The 27,191-nt window shown below is 44.5% G+C and overlaps 3 protein-coding genes across 7 annotated transcripts in view; 1 reads left to right on the plus strand and 2 right to left on the minus strand.

Moving 5' to 3' along the window:
• The first annotated feature begins 369 nt into the window (after positions 1-369).
• On the plus strand, positions 370-13,065 carry tcerg1a (transcription elongation regulator 1a (CA150)). 2 transcript variants are annotated; one of them, XM_027016962.2, is made up of 21 exons: positions 370-421; positions 913-1,123; positions 1,252-1,404; positions 1,707-2,007; positions 2,386-2,622; positions 3,293-3,355; positions 5,059-5,247; positions 5,440-5,549; positions 5,676-5,764; positions 5,915-6,075; positions 6,613-6,691; positions 6,844-6,979; positions 7,934-8,023; positions 8,307-8,425; positions 8,620-8,770; positions 9,786-9,950; positions 10,285-10,467; positions 11,125-11,304; positions 11,419-11,502; positions 11,619-11,719; positions 11,859-13,065. In XM_027016962.2, the coding sequence occupies exons 1-21, from the start codon at positions 375-377 to the stop codon at positions 12,058-12,060; spliced, it is 3,051 nt and encodes a 1,016-aa protein (XP_026872763.1). In that variant the 5' UTR covers positions 370-374; the 3' UTR covers positions 12,061-13,065. The 2 variants fall into 2 exon arrangements, with proteins under 2 accessions (XP_026872763.1, XP_026872772.1); XM_027016971.2 differs by lacking the exon at positions 3,293-3,355.
• On the minus strand, positions 12,725-15,745 carry gpr151 (G protein-coupled receptor 151). Its single transcript, XM_027016982.2, has one exon. It carries the CDS (start codon positions 15,085-15,087, stop codon positions 13,795-13,797), a length of 1,293 nt encoding a protein of 430 aa, XP_026872783.2. The 5' UTR covers positions 15,088-15,745; the 3' UTR covers positions 12,725-13,794.
• A 326-nt stretch (positions 15,746-16,071) lies between these two features.
• The window catches only part of LOC113582095 (serine/threonine-protein phosphatase 2A 55 kDa regulatory subunit B beta isoform-like), a 47,179-nt gene continuing 36,059 nt past the window's right edge, over positions 16,072-27,191 (minus strand). For 2 of the 4 annotated variants that reach the window (XM_027017685.2, XM_027017702.2), the window contains exons 2-10: positions 25,931-26,028; positions 25,241-25,406; positions 24,667-24,779; positions 21,529-21,706; positions 20,906-21,070; positions 18,815-18,984; positions 18,074-18,165; positions 17,678-17,948; positions 16,072-17,288 (exon numbers count right to left, since the gene is read on the minus strand). In XM_027017685.2, the coding sequence (XP_026873486.1) occupies positions 17,277-17,288; positions 17,678-17,948; positions 18,074-18,165; positions 18,815-18,984; positions 20,906-21,070; positions 21,529-21,706; positions 24,667-24,779; positions 25,241-25,406; positions 25,931-26,028 (1,265 nt within the window). In that variant the 3' untranslated portion in view covers positions 16,072-17,276. Of the gene's footprint in view, positions 17,949-18,073; positions 18,166-18,814; positions 18,985-20,905; positions 21,071-21,528; positions 21,707-24,666; positions 24,780-25,240; positions 25,407-25,930; positions 26,029-27,191 lie in introns of all 4 variants that reach the window. The other 2 variants (XM_027017694.2, XM_027017711.2) reach the window with 1 other exon arrangement.

Consider the following 27,191-nt stretch of genomic DNA (forward strand, 5'->3'; position numbering starts at 1 on the left):
GTCCTATGCACTTTTTAAAGCAGTATACTCTTAACACTGACATAAGTGTGGGGAAGTGTGTTCTGGTAACATCTAATTTACTCAATTTGAGATATAACAGATTATACTGAATTTAAAAGGTCGGTATAGTCAATAGATGAAACCTGGCATCTCAAAATATTTCTTCTATCAAGAGTAAACCTTGGAGAGGGTATTCTGCCACGAGAGTCAACATGTCGGTATGTGGCACATTTTCCAGTTGTAGTTATACTAATAAATTATGCTTGCTTTATTTTCCATTTTGGTCATTATAGAGCAGATTTATAGACATGGGAAAATTTGAAGCGCGTTACTACAGGAAATTCGTCACTGTAGTACTTTGTTGTTTTCCTGTAATGGCGGAACACACGGAGGGAGAAAGCATTGGTTTCAGTGCTAACAGGTAAGGCTTTAAACAATACCATTGAATTATTTCGAGAATAATGAAATGGCGTATCTTTGATAATTCCATATTTTAGCTTATGTTCATTTTTGTTTTATTTAGTTTTTTTCTCAACCCCTTAAATGTGAGTTGATGGGTAGCTAGACGGCTAACTTTCCAGGCACAGCTAGCTAGCTAGCTACATATAGACAATAAAGAGAGTGGCCGTTTTAGGCAATAACGCATATAGCTAGCAAGCGGTCATCACACTATGCCATCGTGCTATTTTTTGCTTGCTGATTTTATTGCTAGTTGTTTCCAAATGTATAATGAACATGTCACAGGTCGTAGTCGAAAGTTGTGGGATGTGGCTCGCGGTCGTGTGGCTAATTAGCTGCTTGTTGAACGGGGCATTTCTACGGTTGTGTGTGTGTGTGTGTGTGTGTGTGTTTTAAAGCAAGCAAGCTAGCTATGTAGGTTGGTTAGCTTGCTAACTCAAGTTCTTTCCGCAGTACCAGAATGGCTCAGCAGCCAGTACCTCGCTTTCCTTCCTCTGCACCTCCCGCCAGCACAGGGATCCAGCGCAGGCAGCCTTTATTGAGCACCCCTGCTGCACCGCCATTTGCAATGATGAGGGGTCCTCCACCTACAGCCCGACCCTCATTTGGGCGGTTGCCCTTTGATCCCAGCGTTCCACCACCCATAGGAACGCCCCATTTACAGGTATTATTATAATGAATACCTGCGCATTCAGTTGTGGTAACCAAACGTAAAATGTAGCTTCAAACTGTAAAAGAGTATATAAGTGATTTTAATGGCTCCTTGTCTGTTTATTTGTTTTGATCTCCAAGAGACCACCATTCATACCTCCACCAGTGGGTACAATGCCGCCTCCTCCTGGAATGATCTTTCCACCTGGAATTCCCCCTACAGCCTCACCCGTTGCACCATCGCTTCCCACTGCAGAGGAAATATGGGTGGAAAACAAGAGTCCAGATGGAAAGGTATAGAATGTAATAGCAGTGAGGTCAGAAAACTTCAGTGTTTTGTGGCAGTTATGAGATGGCTACTTAATTATATGAATGAAGCTGTACCCTCTCTCTGCTGTATATCAGAATGAAAGTGCTCTGTGCTGTTTTGTTTATTGCTTCTTTCACCACGTTTTTATTAAGTTCTTGCTCCAGTACAGTGCTTGTGCTCACATGTGCATCCCGTCCACGTTGTTCTGTTCAAATCCCAACTCTCATTGGATGTCTTATGAGAGACTTCACTACATCGGGTTCCAGAGCGGTTTGCTTCTGCGCAGGTGTATTACTATAATGCTCGCACGCGAGAGTCGGCCTGGACAAAGCCAGAGGGCGTGAAGGTTATCCAGCAGGCGGAGCTTACCCCTCTGATGATGAGCCAAGCAGCAGTGGCGGCAGCAGCCACGGGGCCAGGGGTCCCATCCGCCGCCACCAGCCCTGGCCCTGGCCTCCCACCCGCGAGTGTCAGCACGACTCTTTCCCATGTCAGCCACACTACCCAGGCCTCTCCCACACTCATGAGCTCTACTCCCACCCCCAGCACGTCCATAGTCTCGCCACTGCTACCTACGCCTGGAGCAGGTAAATGTCACTCACGCAAAATCCACAGTTGCCCTTTGTCTTTACATTTCTTTAAGCTTTTGCACTACTGGCTGCACTCACCTGAAATGATAGAAGCTGAATATTTTGTAATTTTTATTATAGAATTTCAAATTGACCCTGTATATACTAAATGTTTATGTACAAGACCTTTGATCCAGTACAGTTTTAGGAAGTCAGGGGAGAATGATTTAAGGGCAGTAGTCTGGAAAAAAATTCTATACAATGTCATTGTCACAATAAAATAAAAATATTGTAGGGATCTCTTGTTGTCTGCTCAGTATCATCAGTAGGACTAATTTCAGCATGTGGTCCAGTCTCTGATATCCTCTCTTGCCCAACTTGCATCCCATTTCACAGCTCCTGAAGGCGTAGAGCTGCCATCCACTGTAACTGCGCCCCACAGCGTTGCGGTGACGCCCGTGGCTGCTGTCAACCCCGCTGCAGTAGCCGTGACGGTGACCACGGGACCACAGCCCCTTCCTGTGGCCCTACCCCACACGGTGCCACAGCCGGCTGCTGCTATCCCCACCTTTCCCCCAGTGATGGTGCCACCTTTCCGAGTGCCCGTGCCTGGCTTGCCTATTCCACTGCCCGGTACGTTGGCCCCCTTTGCCTGGCCAATCACCCCGCAGAACGCTGCTGCACTCCTGGCAGGGCTCTCTCTGAATGCCTCCGCTCACCTAGCTCTTCCTTGATTTGGCTTTAAACCTCCACTCCTTCACATCTTTTCAAAACATGCAGTGTGTTGCTAACAAAAGATTTAGAATTGAGAAAAGCCAAGAGTAGGTAGAAATAAAATGTCAACTAATGACCCTTGTGGGGAAACACCCCTTGTAAAGTGTGGGTTGGTTGGTTGGTTGGTTTGTTTGTTTGTTTGTTTGTTTGTAAGTAAATACCCAGCAGTAAGCCATAGATGGCAGTATCAGCACCCTTCTTATTTGCCCATGTTACCAAGAAAATGGTTACATTGCTAGTTGTCAGTTTTAGGAGAAATCCATATCACTAAGTGGACTTTAAGCTTGACATCAACTCTAGTAAACAAAGTAAACTTATTGTAAATGTTGGTTTATAGACTTTTACCAACATGATCATAACCTTCTAATTTTTCATAGCGACAGAAGAACACATTACCAATGTGGAGTTTGTTGGTAGTTTGACCTAAGGGCTGCATACAGTCTGCTGTTGGCCTGTTACCTGCACTGGACACTGTAGCTGACGTCTGTCTTTCTCTCCCCAACACTCTGTGCTTGCTTGATTCTTTTAGGTGTAGCAATGATGCAGATAGTCAGCTGTCCCTATATAAAGACTATCTCTCCCAGCAAGAACGGTAATTTTCTCTCTATCTCCAGTCGGTATTCTCTGCTAGTCGGCATGCTGGTGACTTGTGCATCTATGGTTTATGTATTATTTACCTCTAGTTGCAGAAGATAAATAGGTAGCTAGTTCATCAAATCCCAAAATACTTCATACACATGTACAATGGATAGTTTAGGCACATGGCTTTCTTCAAATATTAACAGGATATGACATTTACAGTATCAGTATTCTATTTCTGTGGTCTGTCATTTTTGGAGCACCTTTTGAAGAAAGCACGCTGCCCTTGCAACAAACTATGAAATGTGTAAATTGCATCATCTCATGAGCTTGTCTGTCTTGTAGCTGTTAATAGCTATCCTTGTGCTTTTTTGTTCTCCATAGTGATTGCTTTGTGGTACTAGTGCTTTTTTGCAATGGCATGGTTTGGTTTGTTTCTGTTTCCAGCATTAAATGAAAAGCATATTTTGACACAGAATAATCTGGGTTCACTTTGCTTACCTTTTAGATTACATCTTTCACATATAAAGATTAAAAGGAGGACAGGTGTCCTGATGGAAAAAGTGTGTATAGGTTTTGTCAGGGATTCCTAAGACAGCACCAGAGTTCCCTAGCTCTGAGTCTATTAACTGCGAGTTATGCACAAGCCTCTTTTATTGCATAATCATGAACTTTATGCCCATTCTTTTTTATTACTGATGTTAAATTAGTATGTAAGGCATTTCATTGGGCATGTAGAGGCATCTTTTAACCATGTTTGTGCTTTCATTTTTCATTATTTCCATCATTAGTAATGTTTCATTATTCCAATCTAGTTCTGCTGTCCTGTCTTTATTTCCCTTTAATTTTTGTTTATCCAGTCAGAAGTAGAGTAAAATGATCTGAAGGTGTGTTTCTCAACCCCAGTCCTAGGTGCCCCACAGCACTGCATAGTTCTATGTTTTCCCTTTTATTACACGCCCGTTTCATCTTAGGTAGGCCAAATGCTAGTGTGGCAGAGATCGTACATTATTGGTCTTGTCATGCACTCTTGTAAATTTTCACTCAGTCTTGATTCTGTCTGAAACATTAGGTCTTTGAAATTCCTTCCCAAGACCATAGAATATGTGATCCACCAACAAAACATTGTCAGAATTTTAGTTTAATCATTCAGTTTTTCTTCAGTGATTCTTTAGTGACTTCAAACTCCTCTGCCTGATCATGGAGATATAGTGAATTTAAAATAAAGTTTGTTTACCAGAATTCACATCTAGTTGTGAGATGTTGCTGAAAGATGCAGTGAAGGTGTTTTTGTTGTTACTTTCGTATTCCAATCGCTTACAAATTAGCTTGTGAAAGGTAAAATGAACTCTCAATTATGGTATGATGTCCTAGTGTTCTATGTGGACAATATTGTGATGTCAGATTTGTCTCAGTATTGCCTTGGGCTTGCCTTAACTTGGATTTAATTGGTTGAGGCCTTGGTTTTGCATAGGTTTTCTTGAGCAATATACTAGCAAAAGCTATCATAATCGGCTAATGTGTGTAGACTGGGGAAAACAAAAAAGATTGTGCAAGGAATCTAGAATTGGAGTTGGGCAATGCTGACCTAGTGCATTTATAGCAAACACATACATATATAATATATGTATATATGTGTGTGTGTATGTATGTATATATATGTATGTATATGTATGTATGTATGTATGTATGTGTACATGTGTGTCTGCTCTCCAGGTATGCTTCCTGGCATAGCACCTCCTCTGTTACCCATGATGCCTCCCCAGATGACAGTAGCAGCAGCTTCATCCCCATTGGCTCTTTCTGAATGGTCAGAGTTTAAAACTGCAGAAGGGAAGTCCTACTACTACAACAAACGCACACTGGAGACCACCTGGGAAAAGCCAGAAGAACTGAGAGAGAAAGGTCTGAGAGCAAAGCAATGGAGAGTGTATTCCCAATCATTTCTCAGCACACTAAACAGTTTCAACACACAGGCTGGGCTTTATTTTGGTCTGACTCATATATGTTCTTTTTATGAGGTTAGCTTGTAAGCCTCCATACATGATTTAGAACAGTTACCTCCACTGTTAAAACTATTGTGGTTCTCCACAACAGAAAAGGAGCTGGAGAAAGCCAAGGACCTGGCAGTAGATGGTGAGATCACTGATCTTATGGAGGTGGAAGATGGAAGTCCCAAAATTGATCCACCCAAAGAGCATAAAGAGGTAAAATGTGCTTTCTAGTTTGTCTTACTTGTTTATTAGGCTTCATCTGCCAATATCTTCAAGATAAAAATAAAGACGAAAGTAGAACATTTTAGATGGCCCATTGAGTCTTTTGCATGACTGTAGGAGCTGAAGGAAGGGGAGATGACGGAAGAAGAGAAAGTTGCCAAAAAAGCCAAACCTGTAGCTACAAACCCCATTCCTGGCACTCCATGGTAGGTAACCGTAGAACACACAACTGTGGGTTCACTGGAGCAGGTTCCTGTCTGTTTGTTTGTCTGTTTGAGAATCTGTAGCATATTTATTTTCACCTGCACAATACAGAGATTTTATCTTTGGTGTTTAAAGCAGCTTTCCCATGACAGGTGTGTTGTGTGGACTGGTGATGACCGTGTGTTCTTCTACAACCCCACCACGCGCCTCTCCATGTGGGAGCGACCAGAGGAGCTGGTGGGGCGCACTGACGTGGACAGGAGCATCCAGGAGCCACCACACAAGAGAGCCCTGGACAACGGGCCCAAGCAGGGTTAGAGCTCTGGCCATAGCACCATGGAGCCTCTTATATGATGTTATGTCTCAGTTGTCCATGAGTGAATCTTAAAGCTTGAAGAGGGCCAAGATTGCATATCAGGGATCTGATATGACCGGACTTTTTCTGGATTCCATAATGCTCATAGGCAAAAGTCAGTAATAGTCTTCTGTACCCTAGTCTCATTGTTCAACCCAATTAATAAATGTTTGTGGCCTCTTGTGATTGGAGATGTTCAGAGCTCTGCCTCTCTGTAGGGCTATTACACTGAGAGATTCATTATAACAAATAGTCTGGATTTTGAATACCAGGGATAATGTACTATTGGTGCAGTATTCATTTGGATATTGGCTTTGTAATTGCAGCAGCATTTAATTCTTGATGATGCAAGCCCTTGACCACTAGAGTTTCTCATGTCAGGTTGTACTGGTAGAGAACCATGTGTCATTTATCTTGAGAGATCTGTTTGTTTTTCATCCATCTGTCCAAATCTTCTGTTATTTTTAAGTTAAGTGTGTGTGTGTGTGTTTACAGCAATCGGTAAGCAGGAACAAGAGGTTGTAGCTGCAGATGACACACCAGATGATGAACCCAGCAAAGCCAAAAAGAAAAAGTGAGCCTTTTATGTTATTTTTTTTGGTTTTGTCATTTTGTACTCTAAATAATTATGCTTCCTTTTCCAAACCAAAAATATTGTCTTCTCTGTTTGTCTGTTGCTGATGACATTAAGTGTTTTACGACCTTGTCTCCCCTCTCATGTGGTAGACTGGAGGACAGGAAGGAGCTGGACCTGGAGAAAGAGGGAGCAGTGGAGGCTGAGCTGAGGGCAGCACGGGAGCGAGCTCTGCTCCCGCAGGAGACTCGGATGTGCCAGTTTAAAGACATGCTCCTGGAGAGAGGGGTAAACCCACAGCGCCCACCTCCACACACAGATCGCTCGTTCCCCACCTCCAAGTTATGCTCCTCACCACCCACTTCTGGGTGCCAAGCCAAAACGCTTAGTTTTTATTCCCCTGCTATTGAAATAAAATTCTAGTGAGCAGGATTCAGAGAGGGAAATATTGTTTATAGGTAGTAAAAATTACCAACAGGTTTTTAAAGAAACAGGATGGTTTAGAGATCCTTCATCAGCTATGTAAACAAAGTACTTGTATATACAAACACATTGGCTTCTGCTTTAGAAAGGTCAAATCTGTTGCCATATGTAAGCCTAAGCTCTCATTAAAATACCTCTCCTGACATTTCGACTTACCAGACCGACTTTCGACTTACCAGGCCTTGTCTCATGCGTTCATCAACAATGAGCAGGTTATATCTCTTTGCTGCCCTCACTCGCAGCAAATTTGATGTCTCCCAGCACTAAAAAGGTAAATCACTGAGTCTGTGATGAGTTCAAGAGCTCTTTAAGGCGGTAGCTTACAGTTGCTTGCCCTTTGCCCACGTGTTCCACACCGCAGATGAAAGGCAGCTCCACTCCAGTCAAGAGGGCTAGACATCAAGGCAAACCTTCTCCCCCTTCAGACCGTACTGTAGAGTCTGCAGCAGTTAATGCCACTCCCCCTGCCCCTACTAATTACTCCACACTCATCTGTACCAATTAATGCAGGGAGAGAGCAGGAGGGAGGCACAGGGACCCCCCCCCCACCCAATGCATGTCATTCATTAAGGATAGCGATGTGGGGCGGGATGAAACGCACCAGGCGCACACCCTGACTCGGCACCACAGGGGGTGGGTCTCGCTCAGAAGAGCTCACCTGCTGATTGGCTTGCTCATTAGAATGAGCCTAATTAGGAGGAGGGGGTGCTAAGCAACTCATGTTACCCCTCTTGCTCTGCCTTTTCTTCATTGTGCTAGGTTTCAGCCTTCTCTACCTGGGAGAAGGAGCTGCATAAGATAGTGTTTGACCCCCGCTATCTGCTACTGAACCCCAAGGAACGGAAGCAGGTATACACACGCATCCCCAATACCTCACCCACACCCACAACCTCTCTCTCATGCTTACAGTACACTGTGATAATTAACACCAATTCAATATTCAGCATGTTTTCTAATGATATGAAATTTGGCAAAATCAGTTTTCTGAAACAGTGCCAACATCAACAGGTGCTAGGATACTTTGCATCAGGTCCTTTGAGAGACTCAGAGTAACTCCAGATGCCTTGTTCTGCCTCTTAAGCCATGGCCCTATGTTTACAGGTATTCACATGTGTTTACTTTGCCTCCTTAGGTGTTTGACCAATATGTGAAGACCCGTGCTGAAGAGGAGAGGAAGGAGAAAAAAAACAAGATCATGCAGGCCAAAGAGGATTTCAGGAAGATGATGGAGGAAGCCAGACTTGGTGCCAGGTGAACACTTTAGCACCTTTTGCTTCATTTTCTTGAACACACCTGTGTGGGTAGTGTGTATTTGTGTATTACTATTTCATTATACTGCAGGTTGATTAAAATGAGCTATTGACAATACCAACAGATGGTGTCTTTGGCATAAAATGTGTTTTGGTTAGCTTTACAGTTTGCTACGTTTTATTTTGACCAAGCAGAACCACATTCAGCGAGTTTGCCGCCAAGCATGCCCGGGAAGTGCGTTTCAAAGCTATTGAGAAGATGAAGGACAGGGAGGCCATCTTTACTGAGTTCATGGCCTCTCTGAGGAAGAGAGAGAAGGAGAACTCAAAGAACAGGGGAGAGAAGGTGAGCATTCAGCTCTACAGAATACAGAGCGCTACAGAATACAATCCAGCTACAGACCTACCTGACGAACTTCATGGCATGTTTCAGCAGGAGGTCCATGTATGGAATTCAAACAAAACATCCTATGAAGGACAGAAACCAGACTGTGATGTCTTCGTGTGCTGTATTGTGGGTTGTTGTGAGCCTAGTCTGTTTGACTACTGGGCGCTGGTGGTCTGAGGTAGTTTGGGTTAAGTGATGGGAGACAGCACTGATTGCCTTTGCCAGCTAAAGGTCAGCCATAAAACATTAATAGCAGTAAAATGTCACCTGTTGGGGGAAGGGTGGTAGGTGAGGGGGAGGGAGTCTGCACAGAGTGGGGTTAACTGGAGGACGCCAATCTACAGCCACTCTGAGGCTGCTTTTACAACAGTGTTTATACAGAGCCTAATGGCCAGTGGACAGGGTCACAATAGCCCACCGGAAAGCAGCAGGTAGTAGAAATCTCCTTTGAATTTATGACTATTTCAGCTCCTGTCCCCGAGACTGAATGGACGTTTTTATGTGTAGTAAATAAGGGCAACGTGACTGCCATGTTGCATCTTTTCTGCCCTCAGTTCAGTCTCTGGCAGTTGTCAGATGGACATCGACAAGCATGAAGTGGTGAGGCTGCATTTGAGCTGGCCCAATGCTCCACTGTGTGGGCTACCTTAGGAACTTAGAGAGTGAGAACCACAAGTTAATTCTCACAAGGTTGTTGTGTATGGCACTGTGAGGGTCTAACGTTGCAATGACACGAGAGCTTGGCAAAACAGACGGAACTGCTACTTGAGTTTTTAATATGACCAGATAACAGAAACATTAGTTAAATTTACTACAGAGAAGTTGAAGGCAGTGGGCTTCTAATTTCCCATAAAATCATGTCAAAAAAAGGTCAACCAAAGCCCAGTTGGCAAAGACATATGCCAAAGGTGTTGAAACAGCTGATCTGGTGATGTGCATGGATCAGTCTGAGTGCAATGCATATTCCTTACAGGTAAAGCAGGACTTCTTCGAACTGCTGTCTGATTACCACGTAGATGGCCAGCAGCGCTGGAGCAAAGTGAAAGAGAAGATGGAGACAGACCCTCGGTACAAAGCAGTAGAGACATCAGCCACACGAGAGGAACTGTTCAAGAGCTTTGTGGAGAAGCTCACAAAGGTAGAGGAGACCCCTTTTAGTATGCAACTCAGCAAGTGTGCTGAACCTGCTCTCTTTGTAGGTACTTAGGAGATAAAGGAGAGAACAGGCTCATAAATAGGTGAAGGAATAATTGGGTCTCATCCTTCTTAAATGAACATTTTTCTCTTTAAGATTTTAGTTTTGCTAGTTCAGTTCAACTATATATACTGGATTGATTACAAGAAATGTTTCTTGTGCTAAACCTCTTTCGAGGATGCAACAGCTGTTGCAAGTATTGTAGCTGTCCTTTGACTAGCCGTGCACAAGTCTCACACGAGCCATGCCTGAACCTGATCTCTACTCTCGACTCCAGAACTCAAACTCGGAGAAGGAGAAGGAGCTGGAGAAGCAAGCTCGTGTGGAGGCCAGCCTGCGTGAGCGTGAGCGTGCTGTCCAGCGCTTCCGCTCCGAGCAGACCAAGGAGATCGACCGTGAGCGTGAGCAACACAAGCGTGAGGAGGCCGTGCAGCACTTCAAAGCCCTCATGTCTGACATGGTGAGACCCTCGTACCATGCGAATTGCACATGTGGAGAGGTTTGACTTGGGGCGCGCTGCACATGTGAAGAACAACAGCAGCACTATCTTCTAATCCTCTTCCTGCTTTCCAGTGAGGTGCTTCAGCACGTTCTTATGAAGCTCTTTCCGAGCTGAATCAGTTACACTGGGCTCTACACTTGGGTTTTTCGGAGTCTGACTTAACCAATGCGGCTAATTAATAAGCCCTTTGAGAATAAACTGTTTTATCCTGCTCAGTGTCCCCCACTTTCACATCTGCTTCAGCTTATGCAGTAGATTTCAAGCCCTTCACCTGCTGTGTAAGAGCATACAACTACCTTACATGATTGGTTTATCTGCAAGATGGTATATAAGAAAATAAGTCTAAACGTCTTTGAAGATTAGTATGACGCGGATGAGAAAAAGCAGGTGTTTGTGGTGTAACTGATGACAGTGAACAATGTTGCTGTGTTAGTCTGCTTGGAATGCACACCATATTTAGTAAAGGAAGCCGCAATTCCATTAGTCTCATTAATCCCATTTAGCCTATTAACCTCAGTACTTGTGCAGTCTGCATGTGCCAAAAGTGCAGTCGCACATGCATGCTTGTGTGCAGCTGTGTGAGATTGCTTCACCTCCTGTGCCTCGGGATGGCAGGTGAGGTCATCAGATGCCACCTGGTCTGAGACGCGACGATCCCTGAGGAAGGACCACCGCTGGGAGTCTTCCTCACTGCTGGAGCGTGAAGAAAAGGAGAGACTCTTCAACGAGCATATCGAGGCACTGACAAAAAAGAAGAAGGAGCTGTTCCGGCAACTTCTAGATGAGACGACTATGGTGCAACAGTGGTTTTCTGTTCTGATTCTTTGATACGTTTTGTACTGTGCTTGATCTTTGCAGTTCTATTTGGTATATGATACCATGGCTGACCGCGTCACTCTCTTCCAACAGGTCACATTGACCTCGACATGGAAGGAGGTCAAAAAGACCATCAAAGATGATCCAAGATGTCTGAAGTTTTCAAGCAGTGATCGGGTAGATTGAATATTTTATGCCTATTGATATAAATATGCTAAGTAGGAAACAGAAGTTGCTGAGGCAGTGTAGTTTGCTAAATGTAGTGAAGAGGCTTGCTTTGCTTTTTCTTCCAGAAAAAGCAGAGGGAGTTTGAAGACTACATCAAAGACAAGCACATCACAGCGAAAGCAGACTTCAGGACTCTGCTGAAAGAGACCAAGTTCATCACATACAAGTGAGAGACTTCAGAGGGCCATGATGAAGCTTGTGTTTCTGAGCTGCTTACCACTTGATTAAGCTAATTGCCACAAGTCTTTTCAGTAATTGTAATTAAATAAATAATGCTTATCTCAGTGTTTGCTCTCATCCCCCAGATCTCGTAAGTTGATGCAGGAATCCGAGCAGCACCTGACAGACATAGAGAAGATTCTCCAGAACGATATGCGCTACCTGGTGCTGGACTGTGTCCCAGAGGAAAGACAGAAGCTCATCATGGCATATGTGGAGGAGCTGGACCGCAGAGGTCCTCCTCCCCCGCCTACAGCGTTTGAGCCTGCCCGACGCTCCACTAAGTGATCTCCTAAATCACAGACTGACACACACACATATATACACACACACACACACACACACACATACACACTCACTCCTGCCAGACCTTCAGCTTCTCCCACCAGTAGCCTTCAGACTGCCATCCGTTCTTCAAGCATTCTCTTGGTCAGAAACCTAATGAGCAATCTCTAACCGTCCCTGTGACGCTGGCTCTCAGCCAAGCTTTCGGTAAAGCCTTCAGCTTTGGTCATGACTTCTGTTCCACCCCGAGCTGTCTGAATGGACTGATGTAAGGCTTCACGACTGGATGACGAGAGGAAGCAGGTGTGCTGGTGACATTTAGCCACAGGCCAAGTATCTGCCGAGACCGACTGTCCAACCCGATTAAGAGGGTGATGGCGTCACCTCGGGATCATTTCCACGCGCAGACCAAACCCACCTGATCCCACTGGCAGGATGGGAGCGAACACCAGCAGCACAGGGCCAGCTGTGTCTGTGTACTGCCAGTGTGGAAGCCCATGAGAGGTGTTGGGGGTAGCAGAGGAGGGCTAACTCATCGCAACCCGTTTATCGGCTCGTGCTGGCCCCTCACACCTGCTGCCTGTGGCTTTATCCTGCTCCTCTGTGCCCCTGCTCATGACTCATGAGCTCTTTCCTTTTGGCTTTTGTATCAACAGTTGTATTGTAGAAACTGGGAAGATCCTTTTTTTTTTTTTGTTCTTGTCTCTGGTGACTGTGGTCATCCAACTGGTGCATTCAGCTCCTGGAGCCTCTCTGTGCGTCTGTCATTTTAATTGACAACTTGGTTAAAATGTAAGATATTTTTAAAATAATTATTAGGTGTGTATTCACTGAGTCCCTTAACTCTATGTGATGTTGGTCTGTGCAACAGTGACAGTTGACAGAGTCAGCTGATAGTAAGGTTTAATTTAACTGTTCCAATGTTTTTGAAAAGATAACTTACATTTTTGGAGTTGCTGTGTTTCTGTACAAGTTGACTGGAATAAAGGCACCCTACTTTTTTACATATTCAACAAGACTTGTATTTTACAATTAAGAATTGTTTTATACTAAAAAAAAATTTTTATTCCCACCTTACTGTTGCGCATAAGGAAACAGCCCATAGCTTAGGGAACATAATGAAACCTAATGAAGTTTATTTAGAACAAATGCATTTACAAAACATTGTCTTATATTTTACATCTGTAGTTCCATTTGTGTAAACAGACTCTTATAAACCTCTATGATGGAATGGTGCAATGTACAGGGAATTAAAATGTTATTTGACCTTCTAAATCAACATTCCTATCCATTCCTATTTTACAGCTTTAAATATCAGACAAGTTACATAAAACATTTTCTGTAATTTTTGCTCACAACGTCTACATAATGTATGTGTATATAAGGAGCACTACTACAAATATAAGTACAAAATATAACAGTTGAAACATTTCTCTATAGGAGCATTCCCATCCAATATCCAATGAGGTTACTGATATTATCAAACGATAAGTAACGTTCAATAAGTACATCCCACAAACTTTGGGAGAATTTATTTTTCTCTTGGAATTACACCCTGTGTTCAGTTCAAATGAGGTCGCATTGTTGTAACTGCTGATCTTTGTTTCATTTTCCCTTCGACAAAATGAAAGGTGTGTGTTTGTGCCTGTGTGTGTGTGTTTGGTGGGGTGGGAGTGTCTTGTTTCTGCTCTTCCTGGGACTGCCTGGCATGGTGGATGGTAGGCACGGAGTGGACATTCACTGTTTCCCCTGTTTGGGATCCTGGTGCTCCCACGGTACGGGATCATTCTCCTGCGAGTGAGAGCCACTCTCGCGCTCCTGCCAGAACTGCTCTACGTCTGGCAGCACTGCTCCGTCCTTGTTGCCAGGACTGTCTTCGGCTGCGCCCCTACCCTGTTCCTGCTGCTTCTTCAGCCCGGTCTCCTCTTCCCAATCTGACTGGCAAGGCGGAAGGTGGGCGGACGTTTCAGGCCGGGGTGTGGGCGACCTCATGGCGGTGGGTGTGTGTGGCCCGGGCTTTGGCTGCTTGGCCGGGTGCTTACGCAGAGTGAGCCGGCGCCACAGGCCTTTGTAGCCCTCGCGGAACTCCTCGGACAGCGCCAAAACAATGAGCGGGTTCACCAGTGAGATGGTGAACATTAGTAGCTGGGCTGAGAGGACAAGGGCCATGGGTGGGAAGGGGCTGTCACTGTCGATGGCATGCCACATCCACGCCCACGCCACCCACTGTGGCAGCCACATGGTGCCCATGGCAACGGTCAGGCTGAAGAGCATGAGCGTGAGCTTGCGCGAGCGCATCTGCATGCGCAGGTTCTGCGTCTTGCTGCAGCGGCGCTGGCCACGGTTGTATGCCCTCCAGAAGTAGAGCAGTGCGAAGCTGAGTGGAACGCAAAAGGTCACCAGCGGGTAAACCTTCACATACACAGACATGAAGTTGTGGGCGTCCAGGGGCACCAGCTGCACACAGAGCAGTCTATCACCTTCCTTCTGGAGAGTGGCGAAGAGCCAGTGGGGAATCGGAACAACACAAGCCAGGAGCCAAATGAAGAGCAGCACCACCAAGATGGTCTTGAGGTGGATGCTGACCTGCTTGGTGGGGTTGCTGATGTACCTGAAACAGGCTTTGGCCATGACGGCCACTGTGAAGCTCTTCGCAGCCATGCAGGAGTGCAGGAACCAGTCGCAGGTTTTACACACCAACAAGCCCAGAGTCCAGCTGGCACGGCTATAGGCTGTCGCTTTAAACGGGACCGCAAACGCCAAGACCAGACCGTCGGCCAGCATGAGGTTGAGAATCAGCGCGTTGATCAAAGAGAGCTTACCCTTGCGCGCGTTGGAAATGAGAACTCCTATGGCAGTAGAATTTCCAGTAAAGCCGAGGACACAGACGACACCCAGGATCACGGGGATCAACACTTTCAGGTCACCGTTTTCCAGGTGTTGATAAGCACCCCTGTCCAGAAATGAACGTCGGTCGACGGTGTTGTTCTCCGCGCTGATGTTCACACGCGGTAACTTATCCATTTCCATGAAGATGGGCTGGAAGTCTCGAGCAAAGGCGAAAACGGCGATTTCCAAGTAAAGGTTCTCACTGCACGGCACTGTTGCGAACTTCGGCGGACTTGTAGAATCGACCCCGCGGACGGACCGGTTCCTATCACGACCACAAATTTATCCACAGAGAAAACAGCGCGCAAGTTGCTCGAGATTATAAAGGCGCGTTTGATTGACAGGTGCCCTCCCCAGCTGGCAGTCTGCTGTCATTTGGAGTGGAGCGAAACATCCTCTCGAGGCCAATTATAATGATTTCAATTAACAATCGCTGCAAGAGACTGTACTTTACGAATGTATTCGTTCTGCATAATCGCTGGACGCTGTCTGTACTTTGCGTGGGGCTTGATTAGGCTATCGCCAACGCATGGGTTTCGTGAAGTCAACTTCTTAAACTCTTCAAGCAATGTGACAGATAAATGCCGTTATTAAAAACGTAAATCGATTTCGTCGCATTTGTAATCTTTTTTGGTATATTTAGCTACATTTTAAGCAATTTAATCAATACAGTTATTAAGAATAATAATCGGTTTAATGTTCAGTTATAACCAAATGATAGTCTTCATGCCGTTTTCTTAGTATTGCACGAACGGGAAATTTCAAATAAAATACTTTTCAAATGTACTGTTACTGTCTTTAAATGTACTTTTACTGCCTGCTTTATACGTTTAATAATACTTAATACATCGTTAATAATAAACGTTGATGAAACGTTTGCGCTTTCTTTTTCCTCAATCGCCACACGAGGGAGCGCTTTATCCAATTTTGTTCACTTGCTCCCATTTTGTTGAAAAAGTGTAGCCAACCTGCTAGCGACGACTTGTATGCGATGTCCAGGTCACATAGAATGGGAACGTAGGATATCCAGGTATCTCACTGGCGTCATGCGCGGATATATAAAAGTACAGTAGATTTAAAAAAAAATTTCAACGGGCAAAAAACAAAATATGTAAACTTGCGCATCTTATCATTTTTTTTATTTCAACAAATTCCAATAAGCATAAAGACTGCATGTCAGTTAATTGCATTCAAATACATTCTGAGCTATAAAACTTTGTTTCATTAAGAATTGTACAACTGAAATTGCTTAAGACATTACTTGTTTAAGGACTTGTACCTAAAATTCCCTGATATCATATAACCTTCATATCTAGTTAGGCTACATCATGATACCGGCCTTCTCAACCCTTCCACATCATGGAACGCTCTAAGCAGGGTAGTGCATTAGCTGTCTGTAAAAAATGCACAATAATGGAAAGTGAACTGTTTCAGCGAGAGGCAAAAGTATCTTACATTGCAGTTTTGTTTGCACCCTGCTGAGCAGACATTTTATTAGTAAATGACAGTGATTTATTACAAGGAGTGAAATTACAGGTCTCACCCAACACTGCATCAAAGGAGTCAAATCCAGGGACGTATGCGTCATAAATCATGAGCAAAATGGAGCAAATGCCATGACCATTTGGCAAAATTTAAAGGTACTTAAATTCTGTGCACTTGAATACATATCAGTTTCCTTCTTTTTTATTACACAAAGCTATTCAGTCCACATTTCTTTGAAAACAGTCACACTCCACAAACCAATATGTCACGCCACCCAAAAACAGCACCAACCCTCCCCAAGCCCCACCCTGCCCGTCTCATGCCCACATACCAAAAGAAGGCACCACAGCTTTTAACTGTAACATGAAAATAAAAAGACGAGAAAACAGCGACACAAAAGGAAACGTCAGTGACATTTGACCAAGGGGATTTGCTTATACCTCCATGTTCTCCGATAACAAATCGGTCAAGTAGCAAAGAATTGTGGTCTTGTCCGCATCGTGTGTCAGACTATGACCCTTGGCATCGTAGTTTACACAGCCACACTCCTACGCTATCAAATATGTCATGGTTCCACATTTTGTTGGCAGCACTGTAGTAGCTGAAGGGTGATGGTGAAGGACATTGTGGCCTCTCTGTCCGATCCATCAAGGCTCATGTTAAAGGCACCCTTCTGTTTCACGTGCCATTGAAGAAGGAGGTGACAGGAAGCCGAACAAATATGGCTGCTTTTCTGCTGCCCACAGCTCTACTGACATCTTCCTCCAATCCAGGTCTGCAAAACCTGCCCAAGACCGCTGTGTCGGCGCACTTAGTTTGGCATAGTTCCATGTCAGGCATTTCCTTCAAGTGGAGAACTAAATAAATAGGATAAACAAAAGAGTCATTGAAGGGCAAAATGTGGAGGCAATGAAGGTTAGAGAGGAGAATGGGTTCTGCAGAAGAGTACTGCACCCCTAATTGCCATACACCTGGCAGCATCCATGTGCAGAATACAGGCCCTTAAGTCCTCAGTCTGGGCATGCCCCAGCATCCCACTCTGCCTCACATTCCCCGCCTCTTTCTCTCCACACAGACGCATATCTACGCTGCCTGCATTCAGCTGCAGCAAGGCTGCCAGTGTGTGTGTGTGTGTGTGTGTGTGTGTGTGTGTGTGTGTGCGTGTGTGCGTGCGCGTGCGCGTGCGTGTACATGTATGCGTGTGTGCGCTTGTGTAAGCGAGGGCATCTGAGCTGTGCTAGTTGACCTTATCCTGGAAGATGTACAGGTTGTTGGTGGCGGCCACAGCAATTATGTTTTCCGAAGGGTGCCAGGTGGTGTGGAGGATTTTCTTGCTGAAGTCCAGGCTGTCAACGCTGATCTCGTCCTTGCGGCGCTTGCCACCCACACACACCTTACGGGGCTTCAGGACAGCCCGTGGCTTGCTGTTCTCCCGCGATGCCTCCAGAGTCACGTCACGCTTTGTATTGCGGTCAAACATTCGAAAGAAGTTGTTGTAGGAGCCAGTCATGATTACACTAGAAGCCAAAACATAATAAAAGTCTATAAGACAACAAAACCCATAAATAAGGATAATTACATGATTGGTTAAACTTTTTCAGTTACATTCACAAATTAATTTTATTTGTGTTTGTTTTCTGACCTGTCCGATCCATTCCAAACACACTCAAACTTGTCAAAGATGCAGTCATTCTCATAGAGTGAACACAGCTTACTTCTCAGGTAGTCATGTACCTGAAAGAACAGACATAGCCATGAAGAGAGACAGCATTTGGAAAAGCCTTCACTGTAACTGTAGCGGTATGTCCCAGTCCAAGTCTTGGGGGAACCTCGTCTCTGTCTAAACGCTTCTGATGAACGGGATAAGAACCCAGTGGGGGAAGCAAGTGTGACAGAGCAGGGAACTCATTCCACCCAGAACTCTGATGAAGAATTACTACATTAGAGTATTTGTTGCATAAGATGAAAGCCTGGCAGGTGGAGGTGTAAAAGAGTGTTATATATAATGATGTAATACCCAACTGACAGGTGAAAGAAAAGAGGGTACTGCAAGAGAACAAAGTCAAGACCATTCAGACATGGATAGAGGGTTATAAGTCAATATAGACTGATACATCGTGCGCGCGCGCACGTGTGTGTGTGTGTGTGTGTGTGTGTGTGTGTGTGTGTAAAGTTGTAAATGCACACAATCCTGAGGCTTCGTTCTCATTGTGATATTCTAAACTCAGCAAAAGACATTCATTCTCAAAGGTAACTATTCTTCTGTTAAATGGTCTAATCAATTAATGTCTTGTGTTCTATGAAAGCAGTTTCAAAAGATTCTCACGTTGTTTTATGATTGGGGATGCTAAATGAAAGGAGGAATCCATTAGGAATGCTGTACCTGGTAGGTCTCCAAAGGTTTACTCTCCATGTTCAGGTCCCACACCTTCACTGTCAGGTAGTCCCGCGTCATCAGGTAACGTCCACTGTGGCTAAACTTCACATCTGAGATGGAGGAGATGATTTCTGAGAAGAAGGATCGGTTGCTTGGGTCCTCTGGCTCTTCAAAGACTGCATGAGGAAGAGTGGAGAGAGAAGGCATGAGAGCAAGGTGAGAAAGATGCAGTAGCTCCACAGTAAAATCTCTGTAGGTTTGAATTCTGTGCTCTTTGGAGGAGTAGGTGGTACCTGCTCAGTCCCCAATTTGAAGAATCACATTTACTACCCACAGACAAGAGCAACACACTCATTTAAGATCCGAGATACCCCGCAAGCTGGCAAGACACAATTATGTCAACTGCTGTCGATTTCCCCCTTCCTGCTTTGTTGACTCAGTTGTAGATTGCTGTGTGCTGTCTCAGCAGGATGTCTCCATAGCTGATAAAACACAGGGGCAGAGGGAGCAGGAACACAGATCGATGCCAGGGATGCAGGATAGTCTGTCCCAGGCAGGAGTGAACCTTACCAGGCGTCCCTCACCCCGGGGTAATGAGGCCTCCAGAGACTCCACAGAGCCACACTTTAGGAGACGAGCACTACAGGGGCGGGACAGAGACGTTGCCTGCTCCGCCTTCCTGCACGGTTAGATTTTTTCAGTGTTGAGAGTGGAAGGGGTAGAAAGAACACACACGTACACACACACACGTACACACACACACACGTACACACAAATCTGCACACAAACTAAAACACAACCTCCCAGCCCACATACACAAACACACACACATACAAGGGTACCTGATGATGTCTGGGACAACTGTATTGAACAGTTTGCTCCCTGGGTGAGGCAGTGTCTGCCCACTGTGTGCTGACATACCAGGTGAAAAATAACAGTTTTGTGTAAAAAGCCCTGGCAAGGCAATGCTGCAGAAACAGGAGGACACCTCTCTCAGCCTTCCCCCAAGGGCATTCCTCTCTGGGGTTAATATTCACCAACAGAATGCAAATGGCCCATTCAACAGGACATGCGTCCATGGAACAACGAGCACATCAATAACTCTTCAAGAAAGGACTGAACTCTTCCCGCACTCAGATCTCTTCAGATGCAGCTAGGCGTCTTACAACATTGATTTTTGTTTTTCATTCCGCTGCTGAAATGTCAATGTATTCAATGGTATTCCGAAACCGTGCACATCTGGCTGCAATCTTGAACCGGTCCCACAGAAGATCTAAAGGTGGACTAAAGGAAATTTATTAGTGTCTAGTTATCCTATATCCTATATATAAAATCCTATATGGATTTTTCATTCCCCTCCGAAACACTACCAAATTAAATTAGCAGGATAAGATGCAGCAGACACAGTTATGTTAAATATTAGCATAAGCATCATTCCCTCCATGCTCTTGCCCAAGGTGGGAGGCAGGATAATCCCTGTCATGGCTGATATGATCTTTGGTCTCTTGGGGAAAGGCTCAAGAGGGAAGAGCTGGGTTGCACTATGCATTTCTAATGTTTGACTTCAATAGACTACTGGGGCTCTCTTCAGATAAATCTAGGCTGCCTTAAACTGCACCACTGTCAGTCAGTTCTGACTGAATTCCAGTGATAATTATAAAGAGTAATCATTAGATTAATTAGCTGTAAATGTTCAATTATAAAATAAAAAAACAACTTTTTAAAAAAATAAACAATCTAGTCATTTAGCCATTGTAAGTGACCCTTTATTGTACTATAATTAGGTAGGAGCATTTCCGATTTCTTCAGATGTTTTTGCCATTATTACCTTTCTGATCTACAAGAGAAATGAAATGGTGAAGACAGACAATTCAACACTTATATAGATATGACAGATACCTATACGAGGTTCTAGCTGTCTATATAGGGTGAAAACCTTTGATCATCTTCAGGTCATAGATGGCCCCATCCTCACCTCAATAGAGGTTTTCCATGAAACAATACTGTTTGTGGATTGACTTGGAACTCCTTTTTATCTCCTGTGTATTGATGAATTTAGAAAGGCTTTGTGAGCCCGAGGATTCCCTGAGCACTCACACTTGGAGTGGTTGTCGCAGAGTGCAGACGCCCTCATGTCACACAGTCGGATGGAGCCCTTGCTACTGCTGTACACAAACGTGTTGCACTGGTGGGGGTGGAACTCCGCTGCTGTGATCACCTCCGTCAGCTCCTCCATGTTGGCTGGCTTAATGTCCACAATGTCTAAAATTGCTGTTAAGGAATACTTTAGAATATTTTATGAAAAATAATGATATGAGTAAAGAACTTTAAGTACAAAGGAACTGTGGAGTAATGAGAGGAGATGGATGAGTCTGGTTGGAAGAGAACTGATGGAGGTGCAGTCCTTTTGATTGACTGTAAAGGACTTGATTTTAACTGTGCTATATAAATAAAATGTACTTACTTAGATAAACAGAATAAATCAACATCATTCAAACTAATAAAAATGGGTTTCTACCTATCATACGCTGTTAAGATTAAGATTAACTAAGATTAACATTTCTTTCTAAAAATTTCTAAATAGGGAACTGACCATATTTACCTTTACCTTCCTTGCCTGTTTAGTTTTGTTGTGCCCATGTGAGAGCAATCCATGACCAATCTAAATACAGGCCACTGGCCTGACCTAGGTTCCAACAACCCTCCACAGGGCAGGATACTGAAGCTTCTATTTGTGATCTCCAGATGCCACAGGTTGATTCGCAAGTCATCTGTGGACATGTATGTCTCACAATCACTGTTGACAGAGATGGAGTTGATGTGGTAGGTGTGGCCATTGGAGAAAACTCTTCTGGGCGTTGCTTCCACCATCAGATCCATGGGCCGCAGCACCGGCACCTGGGCCAATAGAGAATAACAACAGGCAACTAGATATACCTCTCAGAAGCTCCTCTTTATATTTGACCCTCGCCAACTGGTCATGCCCTCCTGCTTTTCATTTAGGTAATTTGGCTGTGCCACAGAGCTGGCTCTTTGGTCTGGTGGTCAGAGCTCACGTTCACCTCCTGTCAGGGTTTGAGTCCTGGGTAGGGTGGCTGCCTTTAGCCTTTGTCACACATGGTGTCAGAAGAGGCGTGGCAGTGAGGCCATTGGGAGTGTGCCCCAGGTTGATGAACCCACCCCTGCTGTGAGGGAATCGTGTAGCTCAGTGTAAGGACCCCTGATGAGGGGCATGGGTGTGGCCCTGATGGAAAGGGCAGTTGTGTGTGGAGGGATACATTGACAGTGTCATGCACAGGGGACACTCCCTGGAGGTGAAGGCATTGTGATGGAGACTGTCAGTCTCTGAAGGGGAGGATGATGTGACAGAGACTGTCACTTTGGAAGGGGTTAAATGGGTGCTCTGGCTGTTATGCCAGGTAGCTGGCTCTTTGGTCTGGTGGTCAGAGCTCATGTTTACCTCCTGTCAGACCTGGGTTTGAGTCGTGGGTAGGGTGGCTGCCTTCATGCCTTTGTCACAACACGTATACTGGAAGACATTTCCCAAAGAAATCCAGTGAATTTAGTTGTACAGTGCTAGGCATTTTCATCAGATCTTTCCAGTTGACGTCACCATTTCTTTTTATAGATGAAAAACAACATTTTCAGAGATGCATATTTAGCAGTTCAGTGCCCCAAATTGTAGCCTAAAAGACCAGAGTAATGGCTTTTTGAATGAGAGCTTGACATCTGTGACTGCGGCCATGTGCTGGGACTGCCCCGCCCATTGCGCTGCTTCTATTCTGTGCAGCACTAAAGCCCCACATGTGGTACCTAATTGCACCACACGGGTGCTGAATAAGCTTCGGCTCAAAATGTCATACATTTTCAAGCAGCAGGCGATCTGTCCTGGAGTGATTTCCTCTCTATCCCAGACGCTCTAAAGTGTTGTGACAGTCCTTGGGGTCCGCCCACCAAGCCAACCCATTACTACTTATTGACTTTAAAGCTTGATTCATGGAAGCATTTTAAGGTCTTAATGTGAATTGGGTTGTCTGATTAAGATGCCACTTCACCTTAATCCTTTCATTCACAAATAGCACCATTCTTACTTATTATTGCCACCAGGTGAAGTGCTGGCTGGTTGTTGCCATGTATGCTGATATATACATTTCCTGCTGTTTGCCAGTGGCAGGTTGTGAGATTGGGGAACCAAAAACAGCTGCTATGCAGGGTGGCAGGCCTGTGAGATGCTCCTGGCTGCATCTCAGTTCTATGCAAGCATGATAACTTCCTGAAATTATATTGAATGGATCAGAGAGGATGATCCCCACCCCTCCCCAGATCCAACCCTCTCCCCTCCTCTCATAGCACACATAATTCAAACCATGGGCAGTGGGCAGAGGCAGCAGGAAAAAAAGTCACATTTTTTTGTATCTGCTCTGAGAAGGAAGGGAAAGAACAGAAATAATGTATTTTAAAGGTGAAGTAAATGTCCCATATTGCACCTTAGTAGTGATAGCGTAGACCGTTATAATTCACAATTATCAGACAATTGCTTGTGTTCTTTAGCTTTGTCATCCTATGTTTTCTTTCCCAGAACACTGGATGGTTACCAGTAGGATAAATAGTAAGTGATTTATTTTTTCATTTCTTAATGTCAGTTTTAAAAAACGACAAAACCACCAAAGGCATCAGGGCAAATCCGCATGTGGGACGACATGGGTAGTGGTAGCTCAGTGTTAAGGTATTTGACTTGTAATCAGAAGGTTGCCAGTTCAAGCCACACTGCTGCCAAGTTATTGTTGTGCCCCTGAGCAAGGCCCTTAACCCTCAATTGCTCAAAGTTGTACTCAGCCATGACTGTAAGTTGCTTTGGATAAAAGTGTTGGCTAAATGCCGTAAATGTGCAGGAACATAGTGATCATTGCCACAACACACAATGTGTGTGCTCCTGTTGCCCCAGTGAGTCTCCCAACACAATGTGTGTATTGAGTCTCCTTCATCCTCTGTGCCCACTGATCCCTTGTTCTGTCTCCTCTGCACATACATTTCATGCTCCAAATGGGATTGCCACCTTGGGCCAGACAGGTCCAGAGGGGTGGAGCGCTTTAATCCTCTAGGCCACTGTGCCAGAAAAAAAGAGATGCCGCAGCCATACCGAGCCAGGAGGCCCCACCCTGTTATACATCGATTCAATTTAGAGTGGATGTGTAAAGGGACAGTAGAGAGAAATGATCATGTGTTTTTCACTGCACACATTCATTGCTAGGCAGCTGGCTTTTGATTAGCAGAAAAACCCTGTCCATTGACGTGGTCCATTTATCAGAGCTGGCTGTGAGCACCACAATCATCCCTTTCACATGGGAAATGTAAATAACGACTGCTCCATGCAGCATTAACAAGATGGCGTGCCAACAAGCTTTGGTAAAACCACTGGGAACTGGCTTAGTTTCACGGTGAAAACATGAAAACCAGCAGTCTGCCATTCTGAAGCCACAGTCAGCAGAATCCAGTTTTCAAAGGGAAAGAACATCTATTTTACTCAAAGGGGCAGCTCTTACAGTACCAAACTAGGCAAACTAGCTCAACCAGACCTCCTTCTTCAAAGTGATGCAACTGCAGATCTTTTCATACAGTGCATTTGTGGAGGGCCTGTCTTTTTTTTTGTGTGGACCCAGGCCTTAAAGAGTGCTAGACCCTAATTCTCACATGACCTGTCTAAGCTGGCCACAATCCTACAAGTAATCCATATCTTCAAACCTTGCAACATGAAAATCCTCTCATCTGCTTCAGTGTACTTTGCACAGCTAATGTTTACAACATGCCTGTGTATTCATTTGTATTCAGTGTAGTGCTGTTTTAAGTGGCATGCTCACCCGCAGTGAGGTTATGGTTGCGGGGTCTCGGATCCTCCCGTCCTCATCCTTCAAATTGTAGCCTTCTGGTCTTTTATCTCTCTCACTAATCTTCCACAGCTTCACAGTTTTGTCTGCAGACACAGGGGCGCCCCCCCACACACACACACACACATCAGTGTTAATACACCACTCTGTGATAGATATATATATATATAGAGAGAGAGAGAGAGAGAGAGAGAGAAAATGCAAAGAAAGAGGCATAGATTGTACATGCAATCTGGCACAATGCTGGCACCTGTCCAGCTCAGTGGAGAATATAAGGTGAAGTCATACAATCTGAAAGAGGACGCACACACCCTCTGTGATAAATTACTTGCTTGACAGATAATATATTCACTCTTTGTCTTATAAAAATGACCTCAGTGCATACTGTCTAGTCCATGGAAGATTTTCATGGGATTTATGTCCTAGTTACTATCCTGCACAGAAACACATCCTGAGTTGGTAGTCATAAATAGGAACATGAACCATAGCCTCATGGTGGTTCCTCTACAAAGATGGCTGCTATTCCAACTGATGCCGGCACACATACCATTGGTGGAGAGCAGGAAGTAAGCAGCGTTCTGCTGGGGAAGCCACCGGATCTTGTTGATCTTCTCCTCAATCTCCAAGCTCTTCAAGTAGTCAAACTCTGGCTCATGGCTCTGAAACGTGCTGTAAACATTGTACTCCCCTCTCCTCTGAGGCTGGTTCTTACTCTACATTAGAAGGGAAAACAGAGAAATTGCTATCTAACTATTCTTAACTGTCCAGACTTGGTGTCTGCAATAGCATTTGGTTCTGAGTACAGTAACCCTGCTGAGTGTTGCTGACTGTATATAGGCTGTAAATTAGTCTAATGTTAATTAGTTATATACTGAATTAAACACAAGATAAAATTCTGCACTGCCTGGTAGTTTCTTTTGTCATAGGTGGTAGCAGTCAAGATGTATATGAAGATAAGGGTGGTCTCAAGCCAACCAGAATCAATAACAGGAAATCAGCAAAATAGTTATTAAGTATAGCATGGACTCTCCCCTCATATGTGAGTACATGTGTATGTAAACATGTGGTATGTCTTGTCCTTCTATGACTAGGCGCAAATTATCCACATTAAATGTCATGTTACTAAACTTTTTGCACTGAGAATTCAGATTTTGGGTTCTGATTGCATTCAGTTATACATAAAATGTTCTTTTTGTGTATTGCTTACAGTTCTTTGGGATCATTTCCTTATGTTTACCTCTTGCTCCCTCTGGAAAACCACCACTCGTCCTCCCTTGTCTCCAGTTGCCAAGAGCTCCCCTGTTGAGTTGAACTCAACTGTGGAGATGATGTCGGCTAGACAGGGCCCATGTGAGAGAGAGAGAGAGAGAGAGAGAGAGAGAGAGAGAGAGAGAGAGAGAGAGAGAGAGAGAGAGAGTTAGAATTAAAAACCACCACCCCCCACCGCTTAGTGAGTGTCAAATTCAATTTTGACTTAAAATCTCCTAGTATTTCTTAGTCAAATTAGATTACACTGTACCTAGTGTTGCTGAAGGGATAATATTCCAAAGCAATAAGAGAGTTATGACAAAGTCCTTTCAATATGTTTAAAAATAATGCATAAAAATGTAAAGTGTGTTTCATTTCAGGCATCACTGGGATATTAGTGGATTATCCAGGACCTTGTGTGCGCTCAAATTTCAAAAAAGCTAATTAATATGGTACACATCAAAGCAGCATGAAAAGATGCCCTGTAAATTGATGTTGGTGATAATACTATCCTAATGACCCAATTCTGCAGAAAATGGGTTAGAGGAGGAAAATCCACAGGAAGATCAGACAGAGAGTATGGAATACAGTTCCCCCAAATGATCTCCTAAATCTTCAACCACATTTCCCCCCACCTTTTTTTTTTACCATATTTTGTGTGCTAGCAAATCCAGAGCTGCTGTTTCAGCATCTCCACATGGGCTTTCCTCTCCCCAAACCCCTAGAGACAGCGGCTTCGTTCCACTGGAAAGAGCCACTGATTTCTTCTGCCCATTCATCACTACAGCTCCTAGCTGCCTTCACAGTCTGCCTACACAATGTCCGGTGCTCAACGCTCAAGCCGGTCCAGCATTTTCACCCAGATCATCCCAAGACACTTAACAAAACAGTATTGCAAAATGATGGCTTTTGTAATGCCAGTGTTCTCATGAACACACAATAATGCACAGGCAACATTCTGCTGAAAAGACTGAATGTTGCTTTATTTGCTGTGCACTGAAACACAGAACGAATGGAAGCAGAATGAACAAGGAAATTGAGAACTTTTAAAAGACTGATCGCATTCCAGCCAGTAACATTAAAGCAGTATCCTTCGGCAGCACCCCTAAATTGTACGGTGGTCTCATGCAGCACTCCTGTCCTACCTTTCAGATATCTCCTTCTATCCCTTGTAAAAAGATGCATCTGCCTTTGCTGAGGGCGGAGCGGCTTTAAAAGAGTTTGAGGAAACAGCCTCTTGAGGATGCTCC

The sequence above is a fragment of the Electrophorus electricus genome, chromosome 12 (genome assembly GCF_013358815.1).
Source record: "Electrophorus electricus isolate fEleEle1 chromosome 12, fEleEle1.pri, whole genome shotgun sequence".
Classification (NCBI taxonomy): Eukaryota; Metazoa; Chordata; class Actinopteri; order Gymnotiformes; family Gymnotidae; genus Electrophorus; species Electrophorus electricus.